This window comes from Thamnophis elegans, chromosome 16, assembly GCF_009769535.1.
Source record: "Thamnophis elegans isolate rThaEle1 chromosome 16, rThaEle1.pri, whole genome shotgun sequence".
Classification (NCBI taxonomy): domain Eukaryota; kingdom Metazoa; phylum Chordata; class Lepidosauria; order Squamata; family Colubridae; genus Thamnophis; species Thamnophis elegans.
In genome coordinates this window covers 34,240,054-34,264,479 of record NC_045556.1, presented here as the reverse complement: position 1 = coordinate 34,264,479, position 24,426 = coordinate 34,240,054, and the positions used below count along the sequence as shown (strand labels likewise).

The 24,426-nt window shown below is 43.1% G+C and overlaps 3 protein-coding genes across 3 annotated transcripts in view; all 3 read left to right on the top strand.

Annotated features, from left to right (window-relative positions):
- The first annotated feature begins 1 nt into the window (after window position 1).
- LOC116519253 (mediator of RNA polymerase II transcription subunit 22-like) lies at window positions 2-4,394 on the top strand. Its single transcript, XM_032233085.1, is given in 6 exon segments — window positions 2-208; window positions 932-1,056; window positions 1,796-1,876; window positions 3,753-3,822; window positions 3,825-3,886; window positions 3,888-4,394. Coding segments are annotated over 5 exon segments (420 nt in total). The 5' UTR covers window positions 2-208; window positions 932-933; the 3' UTR covers window positions 3,972-4,394.
- Window positions 4,395-9,936: 5,542 nt separating this feature from the next.
- LOC116519376 (surfeit locus protein 6-like) lies at window positions 9,937-13,560 on the top strand (the record flags this gene model as incomplete). Its single annotated transcript, XM_032233228.1, is given in 5 exon segments — window positions 9,937-10,006; window positions 10,717-10,830; window positions 10,833-10,974; window positions 11,872-11,956; window positions 12,854-13,560. Coding segments are annotated over 5 exon segments (1,095 nt in total), but the record flags the coding sequence as incomplete, so codon positions are not given.
- A 2,139-nt stretch (window positions 13,561-15,699) lies between these two features.
- Window positions 15,700-24,426, top strand: part of CCDC180 (coiled-coil domain containing 180) — a 55,537-nt gene continuing 46,810 nt past the window's right edge. The window contains exons 1-6 of the mRNA XM_032232423.1: window positions 15,700-15,883; window positions 17,806-17,993; window positions 19,695-19,783; window positions 20,661-20,770; window positions 22,779-22,907; window positions 24,268-24,378. Of these exons, the coding sequence (XP_032088314.1) occupies window positions 15,776-15,883; window positions 17,806-17,993; window positions 19,695-19,783; window positions 20,661-20,770; window positions 22,779-22,907; window positions 24,268-24,378 (735 nt within the window). The 5' untranslated portion in view covers window positions 15,700-15,775. The remainder of the gene's footprint in view (window positions 15,884-17,805; window positions 17,994-19,694; window positions 19,784-20,660; window positions 20,771-22,778; window positions 22,908-24,267; window positions 24,379-24,426) is intronic.

The window sequence follows — 24,426 nt, the reverse complement described above, 5'->3', positions numbered from 1 at the left end:
GCGACTACCGGGCTTCCGCGAGCTCCTAGAGAGTCCTCGAGGGGGGGTGTCCAACCCCTTGCGGCGCAACTGAATAAAACAGGAAGAGGGTCTCGCTCCCCAAGCAACCAATCAGCTTTCAGGATTCATGCCATCGTGAAAAAACTCCCTTTTCGGATTAGAAATGCTTGATTAAGGAGTGGAAGTGAAAAGGGTGGATGTTGATAAGGTAAGAGCTTCAATTTTAAAGTAATTGCATTGCTGTCTCAAACCACTTTTGCAATACTTTGTTTCAGGTCTTTTAAATGTATGGAGCAAGGTTCTAGTCCTCATTAGCCTTATTCTTACAGTGCTCCCTCCGATAGATAGATAGATAGATAGATAGATAGATAGATAGATAGATAGATAGATATAATTCTTTATTGACCAAGTGTGATTGGACACACAAGGAATTTGTCAAATTATACTAGGAAACAAATAAAACAATATACATTTTAAAGATACAAGGAATAGCTCGATCCAGTAGATTAAAATGGAGGGGATTATTTGTGGTTCATTTGTTGTGTGAATGCAGACTTGCTTCCAGATCTGCCTCCCCACTATGTTTAGTTAAATAGAGATGGAATTTATATAGTTTTCTGACATGTGATGTTCGGCTTCTCAATCTTGATTATTGGCTTCATATTTATACATACCTATGTATATACCAGAAAAAACCATCACCTTTTTGGGGGACTATTTATGACTTTTTAATATCGATGTGCTTGCAGGCCAATGTATGGCTCGGGAATAACATTGACACAAGGCACAAATTTTAACCCTGAAAGCTGAAATGGAATGTTTGTGGGCAATATTTTTTTTTAAATGTTTATAGATTTGGGTTTGTTTAATACATTTTTCCCCTGGATTTGTTATTTGCGATGCCGTTTCTTGGTCCGTTTCTCTCCTAAAGTCATGTCGCAGCAACGAGTCCTAACCCAAAGTAAAGAAACTCTCCTCCAGTCCTACAACAAGCGGCTGAAAGATGATGTCAAATCCATCATGGACAACTTTACAGAAATAATCAAGTCTGCAAAAGTAGGTATTGTTGTGGCCTGCCAGCAGCCAGCGGAACTGGCAGCAGATTCGGACAGCGAGGAGGTTGGGGAGGAACCTGGGCCAGTCCTGGAGTCTGGGGAAGGCTCGGACGAGGGCACTGTGTCAAAGGCAGAGAGAGGGTCAGAGCCAGTTATCAGCTGCCTTCAGAGTCGGACATCAGTGGGACAGAAGAACAGCTGGAGCCTGTTCCCAGTGTGCGCAGAGTTGCCAGGCGAAGGGAACAGCTAAGGAACAGGGGTCAACTTGGGAGTAAGGCCACAGGTGGACAATGAATGGCCCCTCCCAGAGGAAATAAAAGAGGAGCGAAAGGGGAGTGGAGTTTGCAGGAGACAATTAGTTCACTTAATTGGTTCATGACTTTCCGAGACTCCTTGCCAAGTTCTGCAGATATTGGCCTGGCAGCTCTCCAAGCCAGATAAGGTCTGTGACTATAAATCCTCCCTTGAAAGACTTTGCTGAATGTGAATGGGCAGAATTCACAGCAAATTAATAAAAGGGTTTTTTGTCGGGACAACAAGGAGTTTTTTCATGCTCTCGGGAAGCCTCGGCCAGAACAGGATTATTCTAGTAAGCGAAGTGCAATTCTATTCTCTGTGCAATTACACAGTGCAAAGAAAGAGAGGACCCGTTTTTTATTAGGGCAGAGGGAAAAAATGCTTGACAGCTTTTCAAATAACACACAGTTGGTTGGAGTTTTTGTACCTACTTCCTTTTCCAGATCGAAGAAGAAACCCAAGTGTCTCGCGCTACCCAAGGCGAACAGGATAACTACGAGATGCACGTCCGAGCGGCAAATATTGTGAGTGGATTAGAGCTGAGATATTCTGCAGAGGATTCTGCTCGGAGCTGAGTTGCAAAACCTGCCTTTAATTAATTTAACTTGATGCGTATACATTTAAGAAATCAATTTAACTAAACCAATTGTTGAAAAATTTTGGCATGAGGATCAGTCTAGGTTTTAATCCTGTCCCACCAGATGGGCGGGAAAGAAATTCATCCATGACCAAAATTGCTAATAACTTGGATAAAATTTGGCCATGTTTTCAAACACAGCGGTACCTTGTTACTCATCATGAATTGATTCTTGGAGGTGTGATGCCAAGGTGGCGCAGATATCTATCTATCATCTATCATCTATCTATCTACAATCTATCTATCTATCTATCATCTATCTATCATCTATCTATCTACCTACCTACCTACCTACCTACCTACCCATCCTATTATCTATCTCTATCTATCCTATTATCTATCTAATCACCTATCATCTCTATCATCTATCTGTAGCTATCTGTCTATATCTATCCTCTTTTCCTCTATCATCTACCATCCGAGGTGGCGCAGTGGTTAGAGTGCTGTACTGCAGGCTACTTCAGCTGACTACTAGTTCTGCAGTTCGGCTGTTCAAATCTCACCGGCTCAGGGTTGACTCAGCCTTCCATCCTTCGAGGTGGGTGAAATGAGGACCCGGATTGTTGTTGGGGGCAATATGCTGACTCTGTAAACCGCTTAGAGAGGGCTGAAAGCCCTATGAAGCGGTATATAGTCTAACTGCTATTGCTATTGCTATTGCTATACGAAAATGATGAAGACCAAATTTGTCCGTAAGAATAATGTAGTGAGTCACAAGACAGCCGATACTGACAAGCCTAGCTAATCTATGGCATGCGTGCCCGAATGGCACACGGAGCCATGTTGGCTCCACCCATGTGACGATCAGCTGGTTATTTGCACATGCGGCAGTGCCGGAAGCTGAAAGAGCTAGTGTTCCAGTTTCTGTTGTGCTCATATGCTCTGGCCAGGTTATTACTGTGCATGCGTTCACGTCAGTGACCAGAAGACAAGCTTGGTCAGAGCGCATGCCCTTGCCGGAAAGGAAGTTCAATTCCCGGCGTGCTCATGCCCGCTTGGCAGCTTCTCTTATGAGGCGCGTTCCGAAGAGTGTGCGCACACTCCCTTTTCAGCACCGTACCGAAAAGGTTTGGCATCTCTACTCTAGTTTGTGCATCGAAAGAAGCAAATGATGAATCAAGATTAGGTGAAGGGTTAATCCCAGTTTATAAGGCCACACTTGGAATACAGCATCCAGTTTGGTCGCCACGATGTAGAAAAGATGTGGAGACTCTAGAAAGAGTGCAGAGAAGAGCAACCAAGAGGATTAGGGGATTGGAGACTAAAACATAGGAAGAACGTTTGCAGGAACTGGGTATGTCTAGTTTAATAGAAAGAAGGACTAGGGGTGACATGATAGCATTCTTCCAATACCTCAGGGGCTGCCACAAAGAAGAGGGAGTCAAGCTATTCTCCAAAGCACCTGAGGGAAGGACAAGAAGCAACGTGAGGAAACTAATAAAGGAGAGAAGCAACTTAAAACTAAGGAGAAATTTCCTGACAGTGAGAACAATTAATCAGTGGAACAACTTGCCTCCAGAAGTTGTAAATACTCCAACACTAGAAGTCTTTAAGAAGATGTTGGATAGCCGTTTGTCTGAAGTGGTGTAGGGTTTCCTACCTAGGCAGGGGGTTGGACTAGAAGACCTCCAAGGTCCCTTCCAACTGTGTTATTCTATTCTAATTTCTATTCTATTCCCGAGATAAAATTTCCGTGTCAAATCCGGTGATTTCAAAGCATTTGACTGCCCAGGTAACCATTGTATATGGATTTTCCCCGTCAGGTCCGAGCTGGCGAGTCCTTAATGAAGCTGGTGTCCGATCTGAAGCAGTTCTTAATCCTTAATGACTTTCCTTCGTCAACGAAGCCATCAACCAGCGCAATCAGCAATTGCGGGCTCTGCAGGAGGAATGCGACAAGAAAACTCATCGCCCTGCGGGACGAAATCTCCATCGACCTCTACGAACTGGAAGAGGAGTATTACTCTTCCAGGTACAAATAAATCCACGGAGAAATCTGGGGTAATCAGACTGTGGCCTCTTTTTGGGTTGCATTCTGAAACTTTTTAAAACTCTTGGTTTGTTTTGTTTTTTTTAAACCCGTGCTTAATATTAAATATTTCCGGGGCTGGTTCTGTCCATCCTCAAAACCGTCAAGCCACTCCTATTTCCTTGCTTGCAATTCCGTGCAACTTTTAAGAAGGAAAATTGCCCCAAGACAATCTTGCTAGTTTGGGATTTAAATGTGGTTTGGTAGGAGTTTTTTTGCCCCAACCTTGGTCTGCAATCGCCGGGATCTTAATTTAAGAGTTCGATGATGTTCTTAGTTTTTTTTTTTTAATCGTATATCTTTAATAATATATGCCAATCCCCTAATGATTGCTGCAGCTTTATTATAAATAAAACTCTGGTAGGATAAAAAAAATGTCAACTTTGGGCTAGTTTTTATTTTATTTCTTGATTATGTATTATATATGTTTAACCCACGGTTGTCTGATGATCCCTTTACTCTTCCTTCTGTTTCTTATGCTTAGCTTGTGCCTTCTCTTTTTGGCAATTTACTGTATCTGCCATCTTTTGCAATTTCTGTTGGCTTTCGAGCAAGGCTCCTGGAGGGGCAGGAGTTGGGAGATTTATCCCCTACAAAATACAGGTAGTCCTCGGCCTACGACCAAATCGAGCCCAACCTTCCTGTTGTTAAGGGAGCTTTGTCCCATTTAACCACCTTTGTTGGCCTGGCTGTGAAGTGAATCACTGCCATTGTTAAGTTAGTCAAATGGTTGTTAAGTGAATCAGGCTCCCCCCCCCAATTGGCTTTGCTTGTCAGAAGGTTGCAAAAACATGAGTCAGGGTTCAACATGAGTTGCTTCTGTCACCGTCTGAATTTTGAAATTTGTAAGTGTTAAAAGCGGTTCGGAAGTCGCTTTTTCCAGTGCCGTTGTAACGTCGGTCGCTAAATGAACTGTTGTAAGTTGAGGGCCACCTCTAAAAAGAGGAAAGAGTAACCAAAGGCTCCTGGATAGAAAAGCACTGCTTTTTTCCCTTTAAAATCTCCCCAGCTGGTGTGACCTTCTGTCCAGCCAACTCAAGGGGGGGGAGCCCAATTTGCTGAACAATCCACGTTACTAATGGAACAGCTGCAGTGATCCCTTAACGGCGGTGGCAAGGAAGGTCATCAAGTGAGGCACCGTTCACTTAACAACCTGTCTCACTTAGCAAGAGTGAATTGTCGTAAATCCAGGACTGCCTGTGGGATGAATATATATATAAATAAGTATCAGCACAAATGTAACAAAAAGACAACATTAAAAATAATGGCTTTCTGTCTGGATGGTCTCCTGGGGTGAGCCGATAGACAGAGAAAGGAAGCAGTATGCTACCTCCATATTTGGGCATACCAGGGGTTGTGACATAATACATATATATTTATATATATAAATCTGATTCTGAAGAGGGAGCCTGCAAATTGTTGCTACTGCCTTCTGAAAGATATGGCTGTTTTCGTAACGCATTTGCTTCTCTCTTTCTCTCTCACTTTCTTCTTTCCCCCTTTTTCCTCTCTCTCCCTCTCTCTTCGTCTCTTTCCCCGCTGCCTTCACGGGCATCTCGTTCCGCCAAGCTACGGCGTCTGCGATGCCAGCAATCTCTCTCTTTCCGAAGCCTACGGGAGAGGAATCGGCGGGCTCGCCTCTGGAAAGCCTCATCACTCCCTGGCTGCTGCCGCCAGCGCGATGGAGCAGAATCTTCCCGCCCCGCAGGCCTCGGTGCCTTCACACCCTCACATCAACGGGCATGGGGTGGGCGCCCCCGAGCACTCCTAAAAAGGGATCGCTCCCCGCTCCGGGCAGGGGCGGCATTTCAACAATAAACTTCAGCAACCGAAATATCGGATTCAATCCGTAAGCCGAGGGGCTTATACTTGGAGTTTTCATTCTTGAACGGCACTGGAAAAAAAACAACGTTTTTCACGTGGACGATCATTGCAGCCTCCCTGTGGTCGCACGATCAGAATTTGGACACTTGGCATTGGTTCCTATTTACAACGGTCGTAGCATCCCAAGCTCATGTGATTCCCCTTTTGCAACCTTCTGATGAGCGACGTCAATAGGGAAGCTATTCACTTAATAACCGGGATAATTTAGCGACTACAGCGATTCACAACAGTGGCGCAGAAAGATCGTAAAATGGAGCACAACTCACTTCGCTACTGTCTCCTTTAACAAATTTTGGGCTCCCGTCGTAAGTCGAGGACTATCTGTAGAAGCTGTCTCCTTGTTGCTCTTGTGTTTGCAACGCGGTTTTGATATTCTGGAAAGCTTTTTTTTTCTTTGCGCACAGCGTGACTACTATTTAGAGGCAACTCGGAGCAAAATACAGTACACAGGTTTTGTCTTTCAAACAGTGGTTTATATACAAGACTTATATACCTACATACACATGTTAGGCAAATACCAGGCAAGCAATCAGTCTTCTACAAGGAGAACCACAATGGAGATAGAAGACGAAGAGACACATTCTCACATGGCCTCCTTTATATATACAGCTTCTTAAAGTGGCAGTAACCCTGCTGGTTCATCCTCATCCTCATCTCGGTTTACAGCCTTATAACAGCTTGTTAGTATTAAATCATTATTACCTGACATATTTCACATCATAACCCAGAGATGTTTTTAAGATGCTCAGACTAGAAAAAAAAATGACCTGTGTTGTGAGATCTATTTTTCCCTGACTTTGAGAAGGAGAAAATGTCAGGCCCTCCAAATATTGTGACAAACTCTAAAATACCCAGCCAACAGGGTTTAAGGTACTGGAAAGCGAGTTTTAAGAGACCTACACCTTTTCCACTAGACATGTGATTTTAAAAATCAGGTAACCTTTAACAGTGTTGAAAATGCGAAGACACCAATCAGGTTTTTTCTTCTGTTCATGGAAAAATTTACTATGTTTTTTTAAAAATACTGTTGAAATAAAGGTAGCTGAGTTTGGTAGTGCCCAAGGCGTGGACGATTCTTTCTAAGAGAAAAGATGTGAACCAGAAGAGTCTCTTTTGAAAGACTGCTATAAAACCGAACTGTGAAAAAATTAGTTTATTTGTGTGGATTAGTTTATGTTCTAGTGTCCTAGTCCAGGGGTCACCAACCTTTCGGACCTCTTGGACCACGGAATTCATAATTTTAAATTATGGAATGAGCCTCTACGGCTCTTTGCCACTTCTTTTTCTTGATGATTTTATTAATTCGCTTTCAACCACTGTGGCAGCATGGAAATTCAGCTCTGGGCATCCACACGGGTTATTTAGCAGAATAACGGCGTTGGAAAGAGACCTTGGAGGTCTTCTAGTCCAACCCTAGACCGCTTCAGACAAAGGGCTGGCCAGTCTCTTCTTAGAATAGAATAGAATGGAAAAGAATAGAAAACTGGAATGGAGTAGAGTAGAATAAAATAAAATAGAATAGAATAAGGAATAGAATTAGAATAGAATAGAAAAATGAAGTAGAGTAGAATAGAGTAAGGAATAGAATAGAATAAAGAATAGAATAGAAAAATAGAATAGAGTAGAATAGAGTAAGGATTAGAATAGAATAAAGAATAGAATAAGGAATAGAATGGAATGGAAAAATGGAGTATAATAGAATAGGAATAGAATAGAAAAATGGAATGGAGTAGAATAGAGTAAGGAATAGAATAGAATAAAAATGGAATGGAGTAGAATAGAATAGGAATAGAATAGAAAAATGGAATGGAGTAGAATAGAGTAAGGAATAGAATAGAATAGAAAATGGAATAGAATAGGAATAGAATAGAAAAATGGAATGGAGTAGAATAGAGTAAGGAATAGAATAGAAAAATGGAATGGAGTAGAATAGGATAGGAATAGAATAGAATAGGAATAGAATAGAAAAATGGAATGGAGTAGAATAGAGTAAGGAATAGAATAGAATAAAAATGGAATGGAGTAGAATAGAGTAAGGAATAGAATAGAAAAATGGAATGGAGTAGAATAGAGTATAGAATAGAATAGAAAATGGAATGGAGTAGAATAGAGTAAGGAATAGAATAGAAAAATGGATTGGAGTAGAATAGGAATAGAATAGAAAAATGGAATGGAGTAGAATAGAGTAAGGAATGGAATAGAATAGAAAATGGAATAGAGTAGAATAGAGTAAGGAATAGAATAGAATAGAAAAATGGAATGGAGTAGAATAGAATAGGAATAGAAAAATGGAATGGAGTAGAATAGAGTAAGGAATAGAATAGAAAATGGAATGGAATAGAATAGGAATAGAATAGAAAAATGGAAAGGAGTAGAATAGAGTAAGGAATAAAATAGAATAGAATAATGGTATGAATAGAATAATTGAATGGAGTAGAATAGAAAAAATGGAATGGAGTAGAATAGAATAGGAATACAATAGAAAAATGGAATGGAGTAGAGTACAATAAGGAATAGAATAATGAATAGCGTAGAATAAGGAATAGAATAGAAAAATGAAATGGAGTAGAGTAGAATACTAGAATAGTTTATTGGCCAAGTGTGATTGGACACACAAGGAATTTGTCTTTGGGGCAGGACTGGGCTGTTTAAGTTAAAACGTTCCAACATCACGACCAAGCAGGATGGGGAAATGGTTCAGGTCAGGACTCTGCTTAGCTCGATCCTCTGGATTGCAAAGAAAGCCGCTCAATCGCGATCCGGGGGAAGCGCGCGCACGAGATGCGGACCAGCGCTGCTTCGGCGCACCAGCCAGCAGCAAAACCACGTGTGCAAAAGCTCCCCCCCCTCTTCGCCCCTCCCCTGCTTTTCCTTTTGCTCCGCCCTCCCCCCTGCTTGGCCCCACCCCTTCCGCCATCCCATACCCTTCCCAGGCTGCAGGAATCGAGCCCCGAGCTGGTTTGCAAAAGAGGATCGAATGGATCGATTGGCAAAGCCTACCTTTCCAGCCACGTGGGGGCAAAAGCCGCTGGAGTGCGCCCTGCTTTGCGCACGGGGCTTCCCTTTGCGCCTCTTTTGCGCCCTCGAGCCTCAGCCCGCTCCAGATACACCCCCACCAGGTGATGGATTTCTCTCCCCGGCCCCCGAAGCCTCCCTGCTCCGGAAATGGGGTTTGGCTTACTAACTAATCTATTAACCTTGCCCTCCTTCCCTCCCTCTCCTTCCTCCTTTCTTTCCTTCCTTTCTTTCCTCTCCATCCCTTCCTCCCCTTTCTTTCCTCCTTCCTACCTTCCCTCCTTCCTTTCCTCTCTCCTTCTCGTTCTTTCCTCCTTCCTTCCTTCCTCCTTCCTTCCCTCCCCCTTCCTCCTTCCCTCCTTCCTTCTTCCTTCCTTCCTCCTTCCTTTCCTTCCTTCCTTTCCTCGCTCCATCCCTCCCTCCTTCCTTCTTTCTTTCCTTCCTCCCTTCCTTCTTTCCTTCCCTCCTTTCCTGCTTCCTCCTTTCTTTCCTCCTCCCTTCCCTTTCTCCCTTCTTTCTTTCCTCCTTCCTAACTTCTCTCCTTCCTTTCCTCCTTCCTCCTTCCCTTCCTCCTTTCTTTCCTCCCCTCCCTCCCTCCCTCCTTCCTCCCTCCTTCCTCCCTCCTTTCTTTCCTCCTTCCTTCCTTTCTTTTACTTACTTTCCATCAACTGATTCTAGGCAGCATAGATGATAAAAACAACAAGATGAAACATCTAATGATAGATATTAATGTTAATCTAACTTGACATTTAAGTCTTTAAAATATTTATCGGCTGTATCTTCCCTCTGCATTTTAAAAAACATGAAGGCCAGCTTCATGGCTTCACAATAAAACTTTTTTGCCCATTGTTCATCAGTGTTGTTTCTTTGGACAGGATTTCATCTCGGGGGCCAAACAGATGACGGGCTGAACGGTCACATGAAACCCTCATCATTTCAGAGGCCCTTTTCTTCTGGAGAAGATCTGGTTTGATCTTGGTTGGTTATCACTTCAAAATGGCCAACTTAGCTGCCGCAGACTTTACTTGCAGACTCTGGCGAAGAAAATTTGCGCCCAGGAACTCCGTGAACCGCTGAAAAGGAAGTTTGGTATGATTTCTGATACACCAGTTGGCCTCCTTGCTTTATACTGGAACGTGGAAGAGTCACCTTTTGAGTTTTCCCCACTAATTTAATTTTAGTTTTTAATTTCATTATTGATGGATTAAATTGATATTCCTCCCGTCTTTTTATTGAGTGACTCTGGGGGTTCGAAGGAAGATTCCGATAGAAGAGTAAAGATGTTTTTAGGGTTGAGCAGAGCAGTAGGGGTTTAAAGTAAAGGTACAGGTTCTCCTCGCACATATGTGCTAGTCGTTTCCAACTCTAGGGGCTGTGCTCATCTCCGTTTCAAAGCCGAAGAGCCAGTGCTGTCCAAAGATGTCTCCAGGGTCATGTGGCCAGCATGACTCAACGCCGAAGGTGCACGGAACGCTGTTCCCTTCCCGCCAAAGGTGGTTCCTATTTTTCTACTTGCATTTTTTACCTGCTTTCGAACTGCTAGGTTGGCAGAAGCTGGGACAAGTCACGCGAACTCCCTCCGCTACGCGGCGCTAGGGATTCGAACCACCGAACTGCCGACCTTTCTGATCAACAAGCTGAGCATCGGCAACCCTGATTTCCTTCAGAGATTAAAACTCTTTGAAAGCTCAAATTGCAGCTTTTTATGCAAAGTCACTAGAGGGTTTTTTTTCCCCCCTGTCCGATCATTCCATTAATTAAGGTGAATAAATAATAAATCCATTGCTTTGTTTTCAAAGGAGGGCCTGGAAGCAAGCTGAGGGACGAGAGCACTCAGCCCGGGAAGAAGAAGAAGAAGAAGGAGAGGAAGAAAGAAAAAAATCAGAAAAAGAAGAATACAGTGGGGCTTCTAGGGGCAAATTCAGCCAAGGACCAGCCAAACCAGCAAGCTACGATGCGAAGAAGATGGGGCCAGTTACTGCAATCGCACCTGGTGCCAGTGCAGAGGAAAGAAATGGGAAAGAAACGTTGGTAACACCTGGCGGTACAGGTAAAATGTGATAGAAAGGGGAAATGAGCCAGACTGGTCTAATGGTGGACATGCTGGCCTAGAAACCAGGAGAATGGGAAAATCTAGTTGCCTTAGGCATAAAAGCTGGCTAGGTGACTTAGGCCCAATCACCAGGAGACAGAGTTCTAGTCCCATCTTAGACGTGAAAGCTGGCTAGATTTTGGGTCAATCACCGGGAGACTGTGAGTTCTAGACCTGCCTGAGACATGAAAACCGGCTGTGCCAATCACTAGGAGATGGTGAGTTCTGGTCCTCTTTTAGCCCAAAACCAAGCTGGATGACTTTGGCTCAGTTACCAGGAAACGATGAGTTCTAGTCCCACTTGAGGTTCACCGGCAAAAGGGCGAACAACAAAACCGCACCCGACTAAACCGCAGTGACAAAACTGCGAGTTCTAAAGCGCTGACGAATGAGCGCTGAATCACGCCGACAACAGCGCGGCAACAGAAGTGCACTGTAAAACTAAACCTAAGCCTAAATGTAACGCTAACCATAAACCTAACCCTAAACCTAACCCTTACCTTAACTTAAATCGGCTTTCTGTCGATGCGCTGTTGTAAAGCGCCCTTCTGTCGACATGCTGTTCGGCGCATTGATGACGCCGCAGTTTTAGCAACGCGGTTTTGTCGGCGCGCTTTTGTCGGGTCACGCCACTTGAGGCACCAAACCTGACTGGGTGACTTTGGGCCAATCACCAGAAAACAGAGAGTTCTAGTGCTGCCTTAGGCATGAAAGCCAGCTAGGTGACTTTGAGCCAGTCCCTCTCTTTCCCAGCCCAACCCACCTCACAGGGTTGTCGTGAGGAAAATAAGAAAGGCTTGTGATGTATTGCACGGATGGGCTATAATTTTTAATCTTTTTTTTCCCCCCTAAATCCACCCAGGGAATAAAAAGGCACCTGACACAAATTTGCAATGGATTTCTTGCGGCAGAGGCTACACAACAAAATTGAAGAAATATCTGGGAAGGTAGGATGGAGACATGGGTTTTAAAAGTTAGCTTTCCCAGGTCCAGAGGAAAATGAGTAGTATTCTGAATTTTGCCTTCAGGCCTACCGTATTTTCAGAGTATAAGACACGCCTTCCCCCCCCAAAAGAGCGTGAAAATGTTGGTGCGTCTTATACATTGAATACAGCCATTTTTGGCCTCCCAAAGCCCGCCCCCCCCTCCCATTTTTGTGAAAAATGGGCAAAAAACAGGTCATTTTTTTGCAAAAAGGCATTTTTGCCTTCCCCCATCTCCTAGAAGCATTGCAGCAGTGGTAGGTTCCGGATTCCGCTCCGCTTCAGTGGAGCGTCGCAGAGGTGCTGTATGCGGCGTGCACGGAAGCACTGCAGAGTTTAAAAACAGGTAAGGATGACGGGTGGGCCCTCCGGAGCACCGTACTGGAATGGTATCTGGTGCTCCGGGCAGGCACCGGTACGCTTGTACCAGGGTGTACTCCTGCAACTCACCACTGCTGTGCAGGCTTCAACAGGGCTGGGGGAGGGGGAAAATGCCCCTGTTTTGGTGAAAATTGGCAAAAAGTGAGGTGTTTTTGTGTCTTCCCCAGCCTTGCTGAAGCCTGCAGAGTGCTCCTAGGGGCTGGGGAGGACAAAAACGTTTTTTGCTTTCTTACCTCTTGGAAATCACGCTGCATCTTATACTCGGGTGCGTCTTATAGTCTAAATTATACAGTAAATAACTTGTCTGGGACTATAATGATTTCCTATCTTTTCACACCCTCATAGGAAGTTTTTTAAAAGGGTCTAATTTGTGTGGAAATTCTGGAGATTGTGCTAGGAGCGAAGTTGCCCACTAGGAACGAGGTTGTCCATTTCGAGCAGGTCAAAATGACATTTTGGATTGTTTCCTATTCCTTGCAGGCTAGCGCCAAAACTCTCTCACCCACCGTGCTGGAGAAGCGCCAGCGAAGGAAATACGAACGAGAGAGAAAGAAACGCCGGAGGAAGGAGATCAAAATGAAGGAGAAATTAGAGAAGGAAACCGCAGAAGAGGCGTCACCCGCCGTGGCTTCGGAGCCCCAGCAGGCGGAGAGCAAACCTGACATCTTGTTTAACAAAGTGGAGATCCATGCAGAAGAGGAGCTGAACAAACTGAAGAAAAAGGAGGTTAAAAGAAAATCCATCAAAGGCAACATAACACCACTGACCGGCAAGAATTATAAGCAACTCTTAAACCGGCTGGAATCTCGGAAAACCCAGTTGGAAGAGTTGAAGGCCAAAGACGAGGAGAAGGCTAAGGAGTTGGAGGCAAAGATGCAATGGACCAATGTCCTTTACAAGGCCGAAGGCGTGAAGATCCGCGATGACGAAGAGAAGCTGAAGGCCGCCCTGAAACGCAAAGAGAAACGTAAGGCCCAGCGTCAGAGGAAGTGGGAAAAGCGGACGGAACAGGTGGTAGAGAGAATGCAGCAGCGGCAAGAGAAACGTCGCAAGAACATCCAGGAGAAGAAGCTGGCCAAGATCGAGAAGAAGAAGGCTAAAGCTCGGAAGAAAGGACGCATCCTTCCTGAAGATCTCAAGAAAGCTGGCCCTAAACGGAACTGAGTTTTAACCCGCTTCGGGTTTGAACGAACAATGTGGATGTTAAGAGAATCCATCCTCTGAGCTGACGGGGCATGGAGATGATGCAATCAAGTCTGTTTGGGTCAACCCTGGGTTTGAGGAGGACCTCAAGCGTGGCAGATACTTCTTTCTGAAGTCTCTCAACCAAAGTTGAGTCATTGGATTGCCTCTTTCCAGCTGTTCTCAAATTATCCTTTCCTGTTTTAGGGAGTGAGATTTGAAATCTTTTACGTAGAATCATGTGGTGAAAGGATGACATTTATCCTATCTTAAATCTGAGAATGCATTGAAGCAAGGAAGGAATCATTAAACATTCTATCCTGGTCTGCATTCTTAGCTTGCTTGGTGATTTAACCTGTTGCTTTGATTTGGTGTATTATTTGGTATTTGGAACCGTAAACCAACCCAATTGTTTTACTGTAAACCAACCCAAGATTTGTCCAGCGTGTTGAAAAGTAAACAAATATTAACCTTGAGTTTTATAAGTTCCTAGATTTTAAATGGCCTGGTTAAACATATTACAGGATGCAGATTTTGTCAGGAACTGGCTTGGGGATGAATCTTTTCCTGGAAAAATGGGGTATGCATTCCTCAGGACAAAAACAATAACAGAGTTGGAAGGGACCTTGGAGATCTTCTAGTCCAAGCCCGTGCTCAAGCAGGAGACCTTACAATATCCTGTCAAAAAGGCTATCCAATATCTTAAAATCCTCCAGTGGTGGAGTACTCAGAACTTCTGAAAGCAAGCTGTTTCACTGGTTAATTATTCTGTCAGGAAATTTCATTTTAGTTATAGGTTGAATCTCTTCTTGATCAGACATACCCAATTCCTGCTTCTGTTCTTCATCTGTTTTAGCCTCCAGCTCCCTAATCATTGCATTGTCCTTCTCGGCACTCTTTTCCAACATCTTTTCATATTGTGGCAACCAAACTGGATGCAATCTTCCAAGTATGTTCTTATCAAGGCATAAAGTAGCATTAACGCTTGACATGATCTTGATTCTAATGCAGCCTAGAACTGTGTTGGCTTTTTTTGCCAGCTGCAGTATACACTTGAGTTGAATAAAGCTCACTCTATCCCATTTTCAGTAATGCGCACTGAAACACATGCAACTCTATCCAAGGTTTGATATGCCGAAGTAAAGTGTCTTTAAATTCAAAAGATTTTTATGTCAAGGCTGGTCAGTGAGCACACATATGTCTTTTGCATTGGGCTCTGATTAGGCAGATTTTATATTTGTAACGGTATGCGGTGGCTCAGTGACTAAGACACTGAACTTCTCGATTTGAAAGTTGGGTGGTTCGAATCCCTAGTGCCGCATAACTGAGTGAGCTCCCGTGACTTGTCCCAGCTTCTGCCAACCTAGCAGTTCGAAAGCACGTAAAAAACGCAAGTAGAAAAATAGGGACCACCTTTGGTGGGAAGGGAACAGCGTTCCTTGTGCCTTCGGCATTGAGTCATGTCGGCCACATGACCACGGAGACATCTTTGGACAGCACTGGCTCTTTGGCTTTGAAACAGAGATGAGCAGCGCCCCCTAGAGTCAGGATCGACTAGCACACATGTGCGAGGGGAACTTTTATATTTGTAATTAAAAAATCAAAGGCAGGAGCTCTGGCAAGCTTGGAATCAGTCCACCCACCCCACCTTAGTCTGGAGAATAATTTCTTTTCAGCCCCATCATACGTGATCCAAAATGGCGAAATGCATATTTTGGGGGGCATATTTTTAGTGATGCCCAACCCATTCCGTTCAAGGGAGGGGGAAGACAATGGTTACCCTGCAGGAAGATAGACGACCAATAAAATTTGTTTGTTTGTTTGTTTATTTATCCCTGCCCATTAATTGATCCACCCCCCACCCACCCCCGGGAAAGGACCTAAGCAGAGTACAAGAGCATCCCCTCGCTTTTTCCCGTCTCCCCTAGCAACCGCGGGGCGTCTCCAGGCAACGGCTTGCTCGAGGACCAGGAAGCCGGCTCGGGATTCCCGCAGGTTCTCGCGAGACGAAGGCCGCGCTTCGTCCCGGCGCCCGGGGTTACCATGGCAACCGGAGACTCGTGTTGGAGGTGGCCGTGTGGATGGCGGGCCGGGTTGGCGGAGGGAAGAGAGAGAGAGATGTTTTTTTGGGGGGGGGATATACGTCAATGCCCCTCCTTCCTTAACCGCCGTTTGCTTTCTTTCGTTCTTTCTGTAGCCTAACCCGGGAGGCGCCCCGCCATGTGCAAATCCAGCAAGAGTTCCCACGTGCTCCCCATCACCTCCACGGTGGGGGTTGCCCGGGTCCTGCCCAGCGGGAAGGTCTACAGGCAGATCTTCGACGACGAGGTGCCAAGAGAGCCCGGGAAGGCAGGAAGGGAAGGGTCCTCCCTCCCGCCAAAACCTCAGCTTCAGCCCCCCCCCCCCGCCGCCTTTTTTATGCAGTTGAACTGCACACTTTAGCTGGAATTCCTCCCTCCTTTCTTTTTCCTTGCTCCTTTCCTCCCTCTCCCTTTGTTCCTCCCTCCCTTTCTTCCTTTCACCCTTCTTTCCTCACCTCCCTCCCTTTCTTCTCTCCCTCCCTTCTTCCTCCCTTTTCTTCCTCCCTTCTTTCCTTCTTTCTTCGCCCTTTCTTTTTTCCTCCCTCCCTCCCCCTTCCTTTCTCTCTTCTTCCTCCTTTCTTTCCTCCCCTTCCTCCTTTCCTGCTTCCTTTTATTTGTCTGCCTGCCTTTCAACATCTCCTCTCCCTTTCTTTTATTCTGTACATTTATTTCTTCCTTTCTTTTATTCTTCCTACCCTCCCTTGCTTTTTCTCATCCTTTCCTTACTTTCTTTCCCTCCTTCCCTCCCTCCACCATCTTTCTTTCTCTCTGTTCTCTTGCCTTTCTTCCCCCTTTCTTCTTTCCTCCTTGCCTCTCTCCACCTTCTTTCTTTCTATTTTCCTGCCTACCGTTTTTCCTAGCCCTCTCTTCCTTTTTTATTCTGTACATTTTTTCTTCCTTCTTTTATTCCTTCTTCCTACCCTCACTTGCTTCTTTCTCATCCTTCCTTTTTCCTCCCTCCACCCTTTCTATTCTCCTTCCTGCCTTTCTTCCTAACTTTTTCCTCCTTCCCCCTTCCCTCCTTTCACCTCCTTCCTTTTTCTCTATTCTGCCTGCCTACCTGATTTTCTTCCTAGCCCTCTCTTCCTTCCTTTTATTCTGTATATTATTTCTTCCTTTTATTTCTTCTTCCCATCCTCCCTTGCTTCCTTCTCTTTTCTCATGTTTTTCTTTCCTCCTTCCCACCCTCCCTCCACCTTATTTCTTCTATTCTCCTACTTGCCTTTCTAACTTTCCTCCGACTCCTCCCTCCCTGCCTTCCCTCCCCCTCCCTCCTTCCTTCCTTCCTTTTAGAATTAAATTTCAAAAATAGACAAAATTATGAAAAATAGAGAGGGGGCAATAGGGAAAGTTTAAACAGTGATATGCACACACAAAAAGAACATTTAGTACAGTTCCAATCATCTCTTGTATGCACTGATGCAAACCTAACATTAAAAATGTTCATGCCTAAGAATCAACTAATAACACCAATATTATATCCTAGCCTCTTACTCTAAATAAAACATAACCCATAAATGCATAATTAGAATTCTACAAATGCACACTAACAGTACTAGATACTTCTACAATGAAATGTCTGTAATCATCTGATTTTGAATTTAAGCAAATAAAGACATAAACATATAAAACTCCAATGTCACCCAGTATTTCTGTAGAAATTAGAATTATTAGATTTCTAACAAATCTAATAATCAAATCCCAGAATCATTTTTATCATTATCAAGCAAAATGTCCCAAGGTGCCCCCCCCCATTTAGAAAGAACAATAGTCAATTTTTTAATCCTTAATCAAAAGTGGCCTGTCATTTTACTATCAATGTATTTTCATTGTTTTCCTTTTTCTTGTCTGTTTTTATTATTTTTATGTTGTTTAAATTTCCTTCTTACGTCTTTGTTTTGGTTCATGGTTCTGAGCTGCCTAGAGCATGTTCTCAACCGTGGCCACTTGAAGATGTCTGGACTTCAACTCCCAGAATTCCCCAGCCAGCGAATGCTGGCTGGGGAATTCTGGGAGTTGAAGTCCAGACATCTTCAAGTGGCCAAGATTGAGAAACACTGGCCTAGAGTATCTTCATGGCAAGATGGCTGGTAAAAAAAGTAATAATAATTATAATAATAGTCTCAACCACTTCTATTTTTCTTCACTTTTCTGTTTTGCTTTGCCAAGATCAACCTGGTGCATGCTCTGGGGCGGGCTAGGAGCAAGATCTCCCGGCATAAAGTCCTTCCAGGAAAGATCCCGTTGGTGAGAAATTTGGAAAGAAGGACCACCTATGGATTCTTGTCCGAACGCCAGCAGACGTGGATTGAGGCAATGCCCAACGATGATCTCACTGAAAATCCAGTGCAATACAAGTAAGGAAGGTGCCAAGCCAGATACAGGGTCTCCTGGTGATTGGCCCGAAATCACCCAGGTGGTTTTAAGGCCTGAGCTGGGACTAGAATTCACCGTCTCCTGGTGATTAGTCACCCAGGCAGCTTTCATGTAGATGTGGAGCAGTGGTGGGCTTCAAAAAAATTTCGAACCTACTCTGTGGGTGTGGCCTCCTTTGTGGGAGTGGCTTGCCAGCCATGTGACCAGGTGGGAGTGGCTTGGCCGGCCATGTGACCGAGGGGGGACCTTGCAAAGACTGCAGATGAAACCAGTTTTTTCCCTAACCCTAAGAACAGGAAAGACAAAGCCACTGGAATAAAAACCATCAAGGCATTGTGGGAAATTATAAAGGACAGTGCCAGGAAGCTCACAGAACCAGCAACCACCTCACAATTACCTAAACAATGAACCAGGTATCACACAGAAACACACAAATCTGGCAAAGCTGCCTTGCACCAACTTGGCCTGCCCCAGTGGTGGGTTTCAAAAATTTTGGAACCTCTTCTGTAGGTGTGGCCTGCTTTCCGGGTCCACTGGGGAACCTCTTCTAACCAGTTAGGTAGATTTGACGAACTGGTTCCCGAAGAGGTGCAAACTGGTAGGAACCCACCTCTGGGTTCTAGAGTCTCTGTGGAGACTCTAGAAAGAGTGCAGAAGAACAACAAAGAGGATGAGGGGACTGGAAGCTAAAAAATACAAAGAACAGTTGCAGGAATTGGATATGTCTAGTATAATGAAAAGAAGGACCAGGGGAGACAGGATAGCAGTCTTCCAATGTTTGAGGGGCTGCCCCAAAGAAGAGGAGGTCAACCTCCATCTGAAGGCAGGACAAGAAGCATCTAGAACTAAGAAGAAATTTCCTGACAGCAAGAACAATAAACCAGGGGAACAACTTGCCTCCAGAAGTTGTGGGTGCTCCAACAGAGGAGGGTTTCAAGAAGAGACTGGACAGTCATTTGTCTGAAGTAGTGTAGGGTTTCCTGCCTGAGCAGGAGGGTGGACTAGAAGACCTCCAAGGTCCCTTCCAACTCTGTTATTATTCTGTTATTCGTGTCAGTATGAGCAGAATGGAGACCAGGATTTGTGTTGCTAAGCAAAGTGAATCACAAGCCATTTTACGACCCTTTTGCCACAATTGTTAAGTGAATCTCTGCAATGGTCAAGTACAAGTAGTCCTCGACATACAACAGTTCAGATAGTGACTGTTTGAAATTAGGGCGGGAATGAAAAAAGTGACTTACAACCGTTTTCCACACTGATGAAAGCATCCCCACAGTCCCGTGATCAAAATTAGGGACTCTTGGCAACCGACTCGGATTTACGACGGTTGTAGTGTCACACGATCCCCTTTTGCGACCTTCGGACAAACAAGAGTCAAGGAGCAAGACGGATTCACTTAACAACCTTGTGATTCACTTAGCAACTGTGGCCAGAAAAGATGGTCACCCGGGACGAAAGTCCCTAAACAAAGCTTCCCCGCTTATCGACAGAAAGATTGGGCTCCGTTGTGGTCGTAAACCGAGGACATACCTGTAAGTCACAACGGTTGTTAAGTGAATCCTGCTCTTCGACTTTGCTTCTGGGAAGCCATCTGGGAAAGCTTTGCGAATGGCGGCGTGCCTGTTTTTCTAAGAAACGGCTTGGCTCAATTTCAAAGTTTTTCCCCTCCTTTTCTCTCACAGGAAGGCTGTCGCTCTGGCACATGCGAAGGCTAAAGAAAGCGAGAGCGTCATTGCTGCGCGGGAAGTCAGAGGCCTTGCCGATGTCATAGGTAAATTATTAACACTTTTAATTGTGGGCCTTGCCATTTGTGTTGAACTGAAATCTCTGGTTTTTTTTAAAATTTACTTATTTAGTTATATCACTGCAAAGCCCCATTTAGGATCCTGGAAGAAGGATCTTGCGGGTTTTTTAAGGTTTATTTTTATGGTCAATTGAAAATATGAATGTATATTATAAATTAATGGGAATTCTTTGTTCGATTCTTTGCTCTTTCTCCTGAGAGATAGGTGACACTATAATACTTTAAAGACTCGTTATTTGATAGATAATTATGAATTTAAGAAAATAAGGATTGTTACAAATGAAAGAATATTAATGGTAATTTGAACACATAATGCTCAATGACAGCGAAATATTCAGTTATGTTTAATGCAAACCAGTGATTTTAATCCTGAGCTTAAGAATTGATGTACAAAAACTTGTAACCAAACAACATGCTTGATGAAATGGAGGAAAGTTGTTATTTTTCCTTCTCTTGCTTTGTTTTGTATGTGTGTTTTGTTTAAAAAGAATAAAAATATATTTTAAAAAAAAGATTTATTTTTTACCCTGACTTTATTATTTTATAAATAACCCCAGACAATGAAAGTACCTAACACCCTTTCCTCCTCCTATTTTCCCCATAACAACAATCCTGTGCGGTGGGTTGGGCTTGAGAGCGAGGTACTGGCCCAACGTTACCCAGTTGGCTTCCATGCCTAAGGCAGCCGAAGCTGCCTCTCGAATCCGACACTTATTCCTATTTTTGTGCCTGTTAAGAAGTTCAGGAAACAGCCTTTCCCAAATCCAGCTTCTTAATATCCAATAATTAAACAAAGCAAGGCTTAGCAGGACCCCGATCACTGTCTGAAACCCAACCCTTTCAGTTTCAGAGAAAAGGACCAGCAATATTGTGGAGCGTATCTACGAGAACAAAAAGTTGTGTTATGAAGAATATGTGGCCCAGTTCAGGCATGAACTAGCATGCATCGGGAAGGTGAGGCGGCTGTTTTAAGCTCGTGCCAGATTTTTTCCTTTTTACAGGTAGTCCTTGATTTATGACCAGTTATTTAAAGGGCAAAAATAAATAAATAATGCCTATTCAGATGAGTGGGTTTGGCTTTATGACTGCGAGATTCACTTCACAATTGCCGTCAAAAATGGTGGAGAAATCTGGTCCGATCGTGTCTCAACTTAGGACCGGAATTTCAGTCCCAATTTGTGGTCGTGAATAGAATTAGAATAGAATAGAATAGAATAGAATAGAATAGAATAGAATAGAATAAGAATTGATAGTAGAGTAGAATAGAATAGAATAAGAATTGATAATAGAGTAGAATAGAGTAAATAGATAGAATAGAATAGAATAGAATAAGAATTGATAATAGAGTAGAGTAGAATAGAGTAGAATAGAATAAGAATTGATAATAGAGTAGAATAGAATAGAATAAGAATTGATAATAGAGTAGAATAGAGTAGAATAGAATAAGAATTGATAATAGAGTAGAGTAGAATAGAATAAGAATTGATAGAGTAGAGTAGAATAGAATAAGAATTGATAATAGAGTAGAATAGAATAAGAATTGATAATAGTAGAGTAGTAGAATAGAATAAGAATTGATAATAGAGTAGAATAGAATAAGAATTGATAATAGAGTAGAATAGAATAGAATAAGAATTGATAATAGAGTAGAATAGAATAGAATAGAATAGAGTAAGAATTGATAATAGAGTAGAGTAGAATAGAGTAGAATAGAATAAGAATTGATAATAGAGTAGAATAGAATAGAATAAGAATTGATAATAGAGTAGAGTAGAATAGAATAGAATAAGAATTGATAATAGAGTAGAGTAGAATAGAGTAGAATAGAATAGAATAAGAATTGATAATAGAGTAGAATAGAATAAGAATTGATAATAGAATAGAATAGAATAAGAATTGATAATAGAGTAGAATAGAATAGAATAAGAATTGATAATAGAGTAGAGTAGAATAGAGTAGAATAGAATAAGAATTGATAATAGAGTAGAGTAGAATAGAGTAGAATAGAATAAGAATTGATAGAGTAGAATAGAATAGAATAAGAATTGATAATAGAGTAGAGTAGAATAGAATAAGAATTGATAATAGAGTAGAATAGAGTAGAATAGAATAGAATAAGAATGATAATAAAGTAGAGTAGAATAGAATAAGAATTGATAATAGAGTAGAATAGAATAGAATAGAATAGAATAGAATAGAATTCTTTATTGGCCAAGAATGATTGGACACAAAGGAATTTGTCTTTGATGCAGATGCCCTCAGTGTACAAAAGAAAAGATACATTTGTCATGAATCATAAGGTACAACACTTTATGATAGTCATAGGGTACAAATATGCAATGGAATGGTATTAGAAAACAAAGTAAATCGTAAGGATACAAGCAACAAAGTTACAGTCCTGCAGTCATAAGTGGGAGGAGATGGGTGATAGGAACGATGAGAAGACTAATAGTAATAGTAATGCAGCCTTAGTAAATAGTTTGACCGTGTTGAGGGAATTAGTTGTTTAGCAGAGTGATGGCATTTGGGAAAAAACTCTTCTTGTGTCAAGTTGTCTTGTTCAGTGCTCTATAGCATCGTTTTGAGGGTAGGAGGTTGGAACAATTTATATCCAGGATGTGAGGGGTAAGTAAGTAAGTAAAAGAGAGAGGACGGAAGGGAGGGAAATATTCCTTCTGTAAATATTTTCACAGCCTCTTTCTGACTCCTGCAGTGTACAGGTCCTCAATGGAAGGCAGGTTGGTAGCTATTGTTTTTTCTGCAGTTCTGATTCTCCTCTGAAGTCCGTGTCTGCCTTGTTGGGTTGCAGAGCCAAACCAGACAGTTATAGAGGTGCAGATGACAGAGTCAATCATTGCTCTGTGGAATAGAATCAGCAGCTCGAGGAACGAGCTATAATCATGTCAGAACCCAAACAGGTCCTGATTCATTCGTCAAAAAAACCAACCACCTTTGTTTGCAGGAAATTGAAGAATATTATGTGAAGCCTGGGAAATTATTGTTGACCCAGTTGCAGGAATCCGACCAGAGTTTTGAATCTTATTTTCGTGCCTCTGAAAGTGATATCACTTTAATCTCCTACGCCATAGAGGTAAGTGAGTGCTTCGTTTTCCAAAACTCTCAGTCACCAGGGCTTAATTTTCCCACTTTGGGAGCAAATAAACCAGCTGTGGAGTTTGATCCAGGCCCCCATTTTTCTAAATTTTCTGCTGGAAATTACCAGTTGCAGGATGTTTTTTTTTTCCTTCTAAAACTGCATTTTTCTGGGAAAACCACGACATGCAGTTCTCAACTTACAACTGTTTGTTTACTGACGATTGGAAGCTACAACTGCACTTAAAAAAGTCAATTGGGACTGTTTTTCACATTTAACGACCATGGCCGCATCCCTGCGGTCACCTGATCCAAATTCAGTGCTTGGCAACCGACTCGTATTTATGAAAGTCGTAGTGTCCTGGCGGGTCACCTGATTCCCTTTTTGCGACGTTCTGACGAAGTCACAAAATGGGGTAAAATTCACTTTCTCTTGCTTAGCAAACGTAGAAATTTTGGGCTCAGTGGGCGTCGTAAGCTTGAGGACTATCTGTAGCTTGGTAAGAGACATTTCTCCATGGAAATCTGAAGTGAAAACTATTCCAGTTGAGTATCCTAAGCCTGCCTTTAGTTTAGTTTTGTTTACTTTATTGTCATCGCACGTGGTACAGCGAAATTAAATGTACATTGTAACTATCAAAATAAAAACACAAACGCACATCCTTTAACTTTCTGTATAATTGAAATTGAAAACCTGATATTGCATTCATCTTGCCCTATACCGTAGACTTCAATAGGGTTACTGCCCTGGAATAGAAGCTGTTTTTTCCAGCCTCTTTAGCCTTGTTTTCATTGTCCTGTACCGTCTGCCAGATGGTAATAGTTCAAAAAAAAGGGGGTGCCCAGGATGAGATGAATCTTTAAGAATGTTTTGAACTTTCTTAAGCCAGCGGGAGCTATAAAGCTCTTCCAAAGAGGGTAGGGGCAACCCATGATCCTCTGGGCAATGATGTTGACCCTCTGGAGCTCTGTCCTATCTGCCACTGGGCAACTGGCAAACCAGACACAGACGCAGTAAGTTAAGATACTCTCTATGGTGCAGCGGTAGAAGGTCACCAGCAGTTTTCCCTTTGGTTGTTGTTTCCTGAGAAGTCGTGTAATCTCTACTGGGCCCTTTTGACCAGGGCTGCAATTGTGAGTTGCCCCAGGTCAGCTCCTCCTCTTATGACAACATCCAGAAACTTAAAACTGGCCACTTGCTCCACTCGGTCCCTTGATAAGCAAGGGCTGGATGTCTGATATATTCCTTCTGTAGTCCACTATAAGCTCCTTGGTGTTAAGGACCAAGTTATTGTCCAGAATAAAAGGAGAAACAGAAGAGGAACGTGTTGACTAGCTGTCTCATCCCTTCTTTCCAGGACTTTGAGAAAATGTGGGTCCTTCTCTTCCAAGAGAGCCAGCAAAGAAGGCAGTGGATTCGAGAACTGGATGAAGCTTTATGCCAGGCCGAGGTGACCCGAGCGGAACGGGTGAGTCCCGCTGGAAGAGGAGGGCTAAATTTATAAAGAGAAGACAGA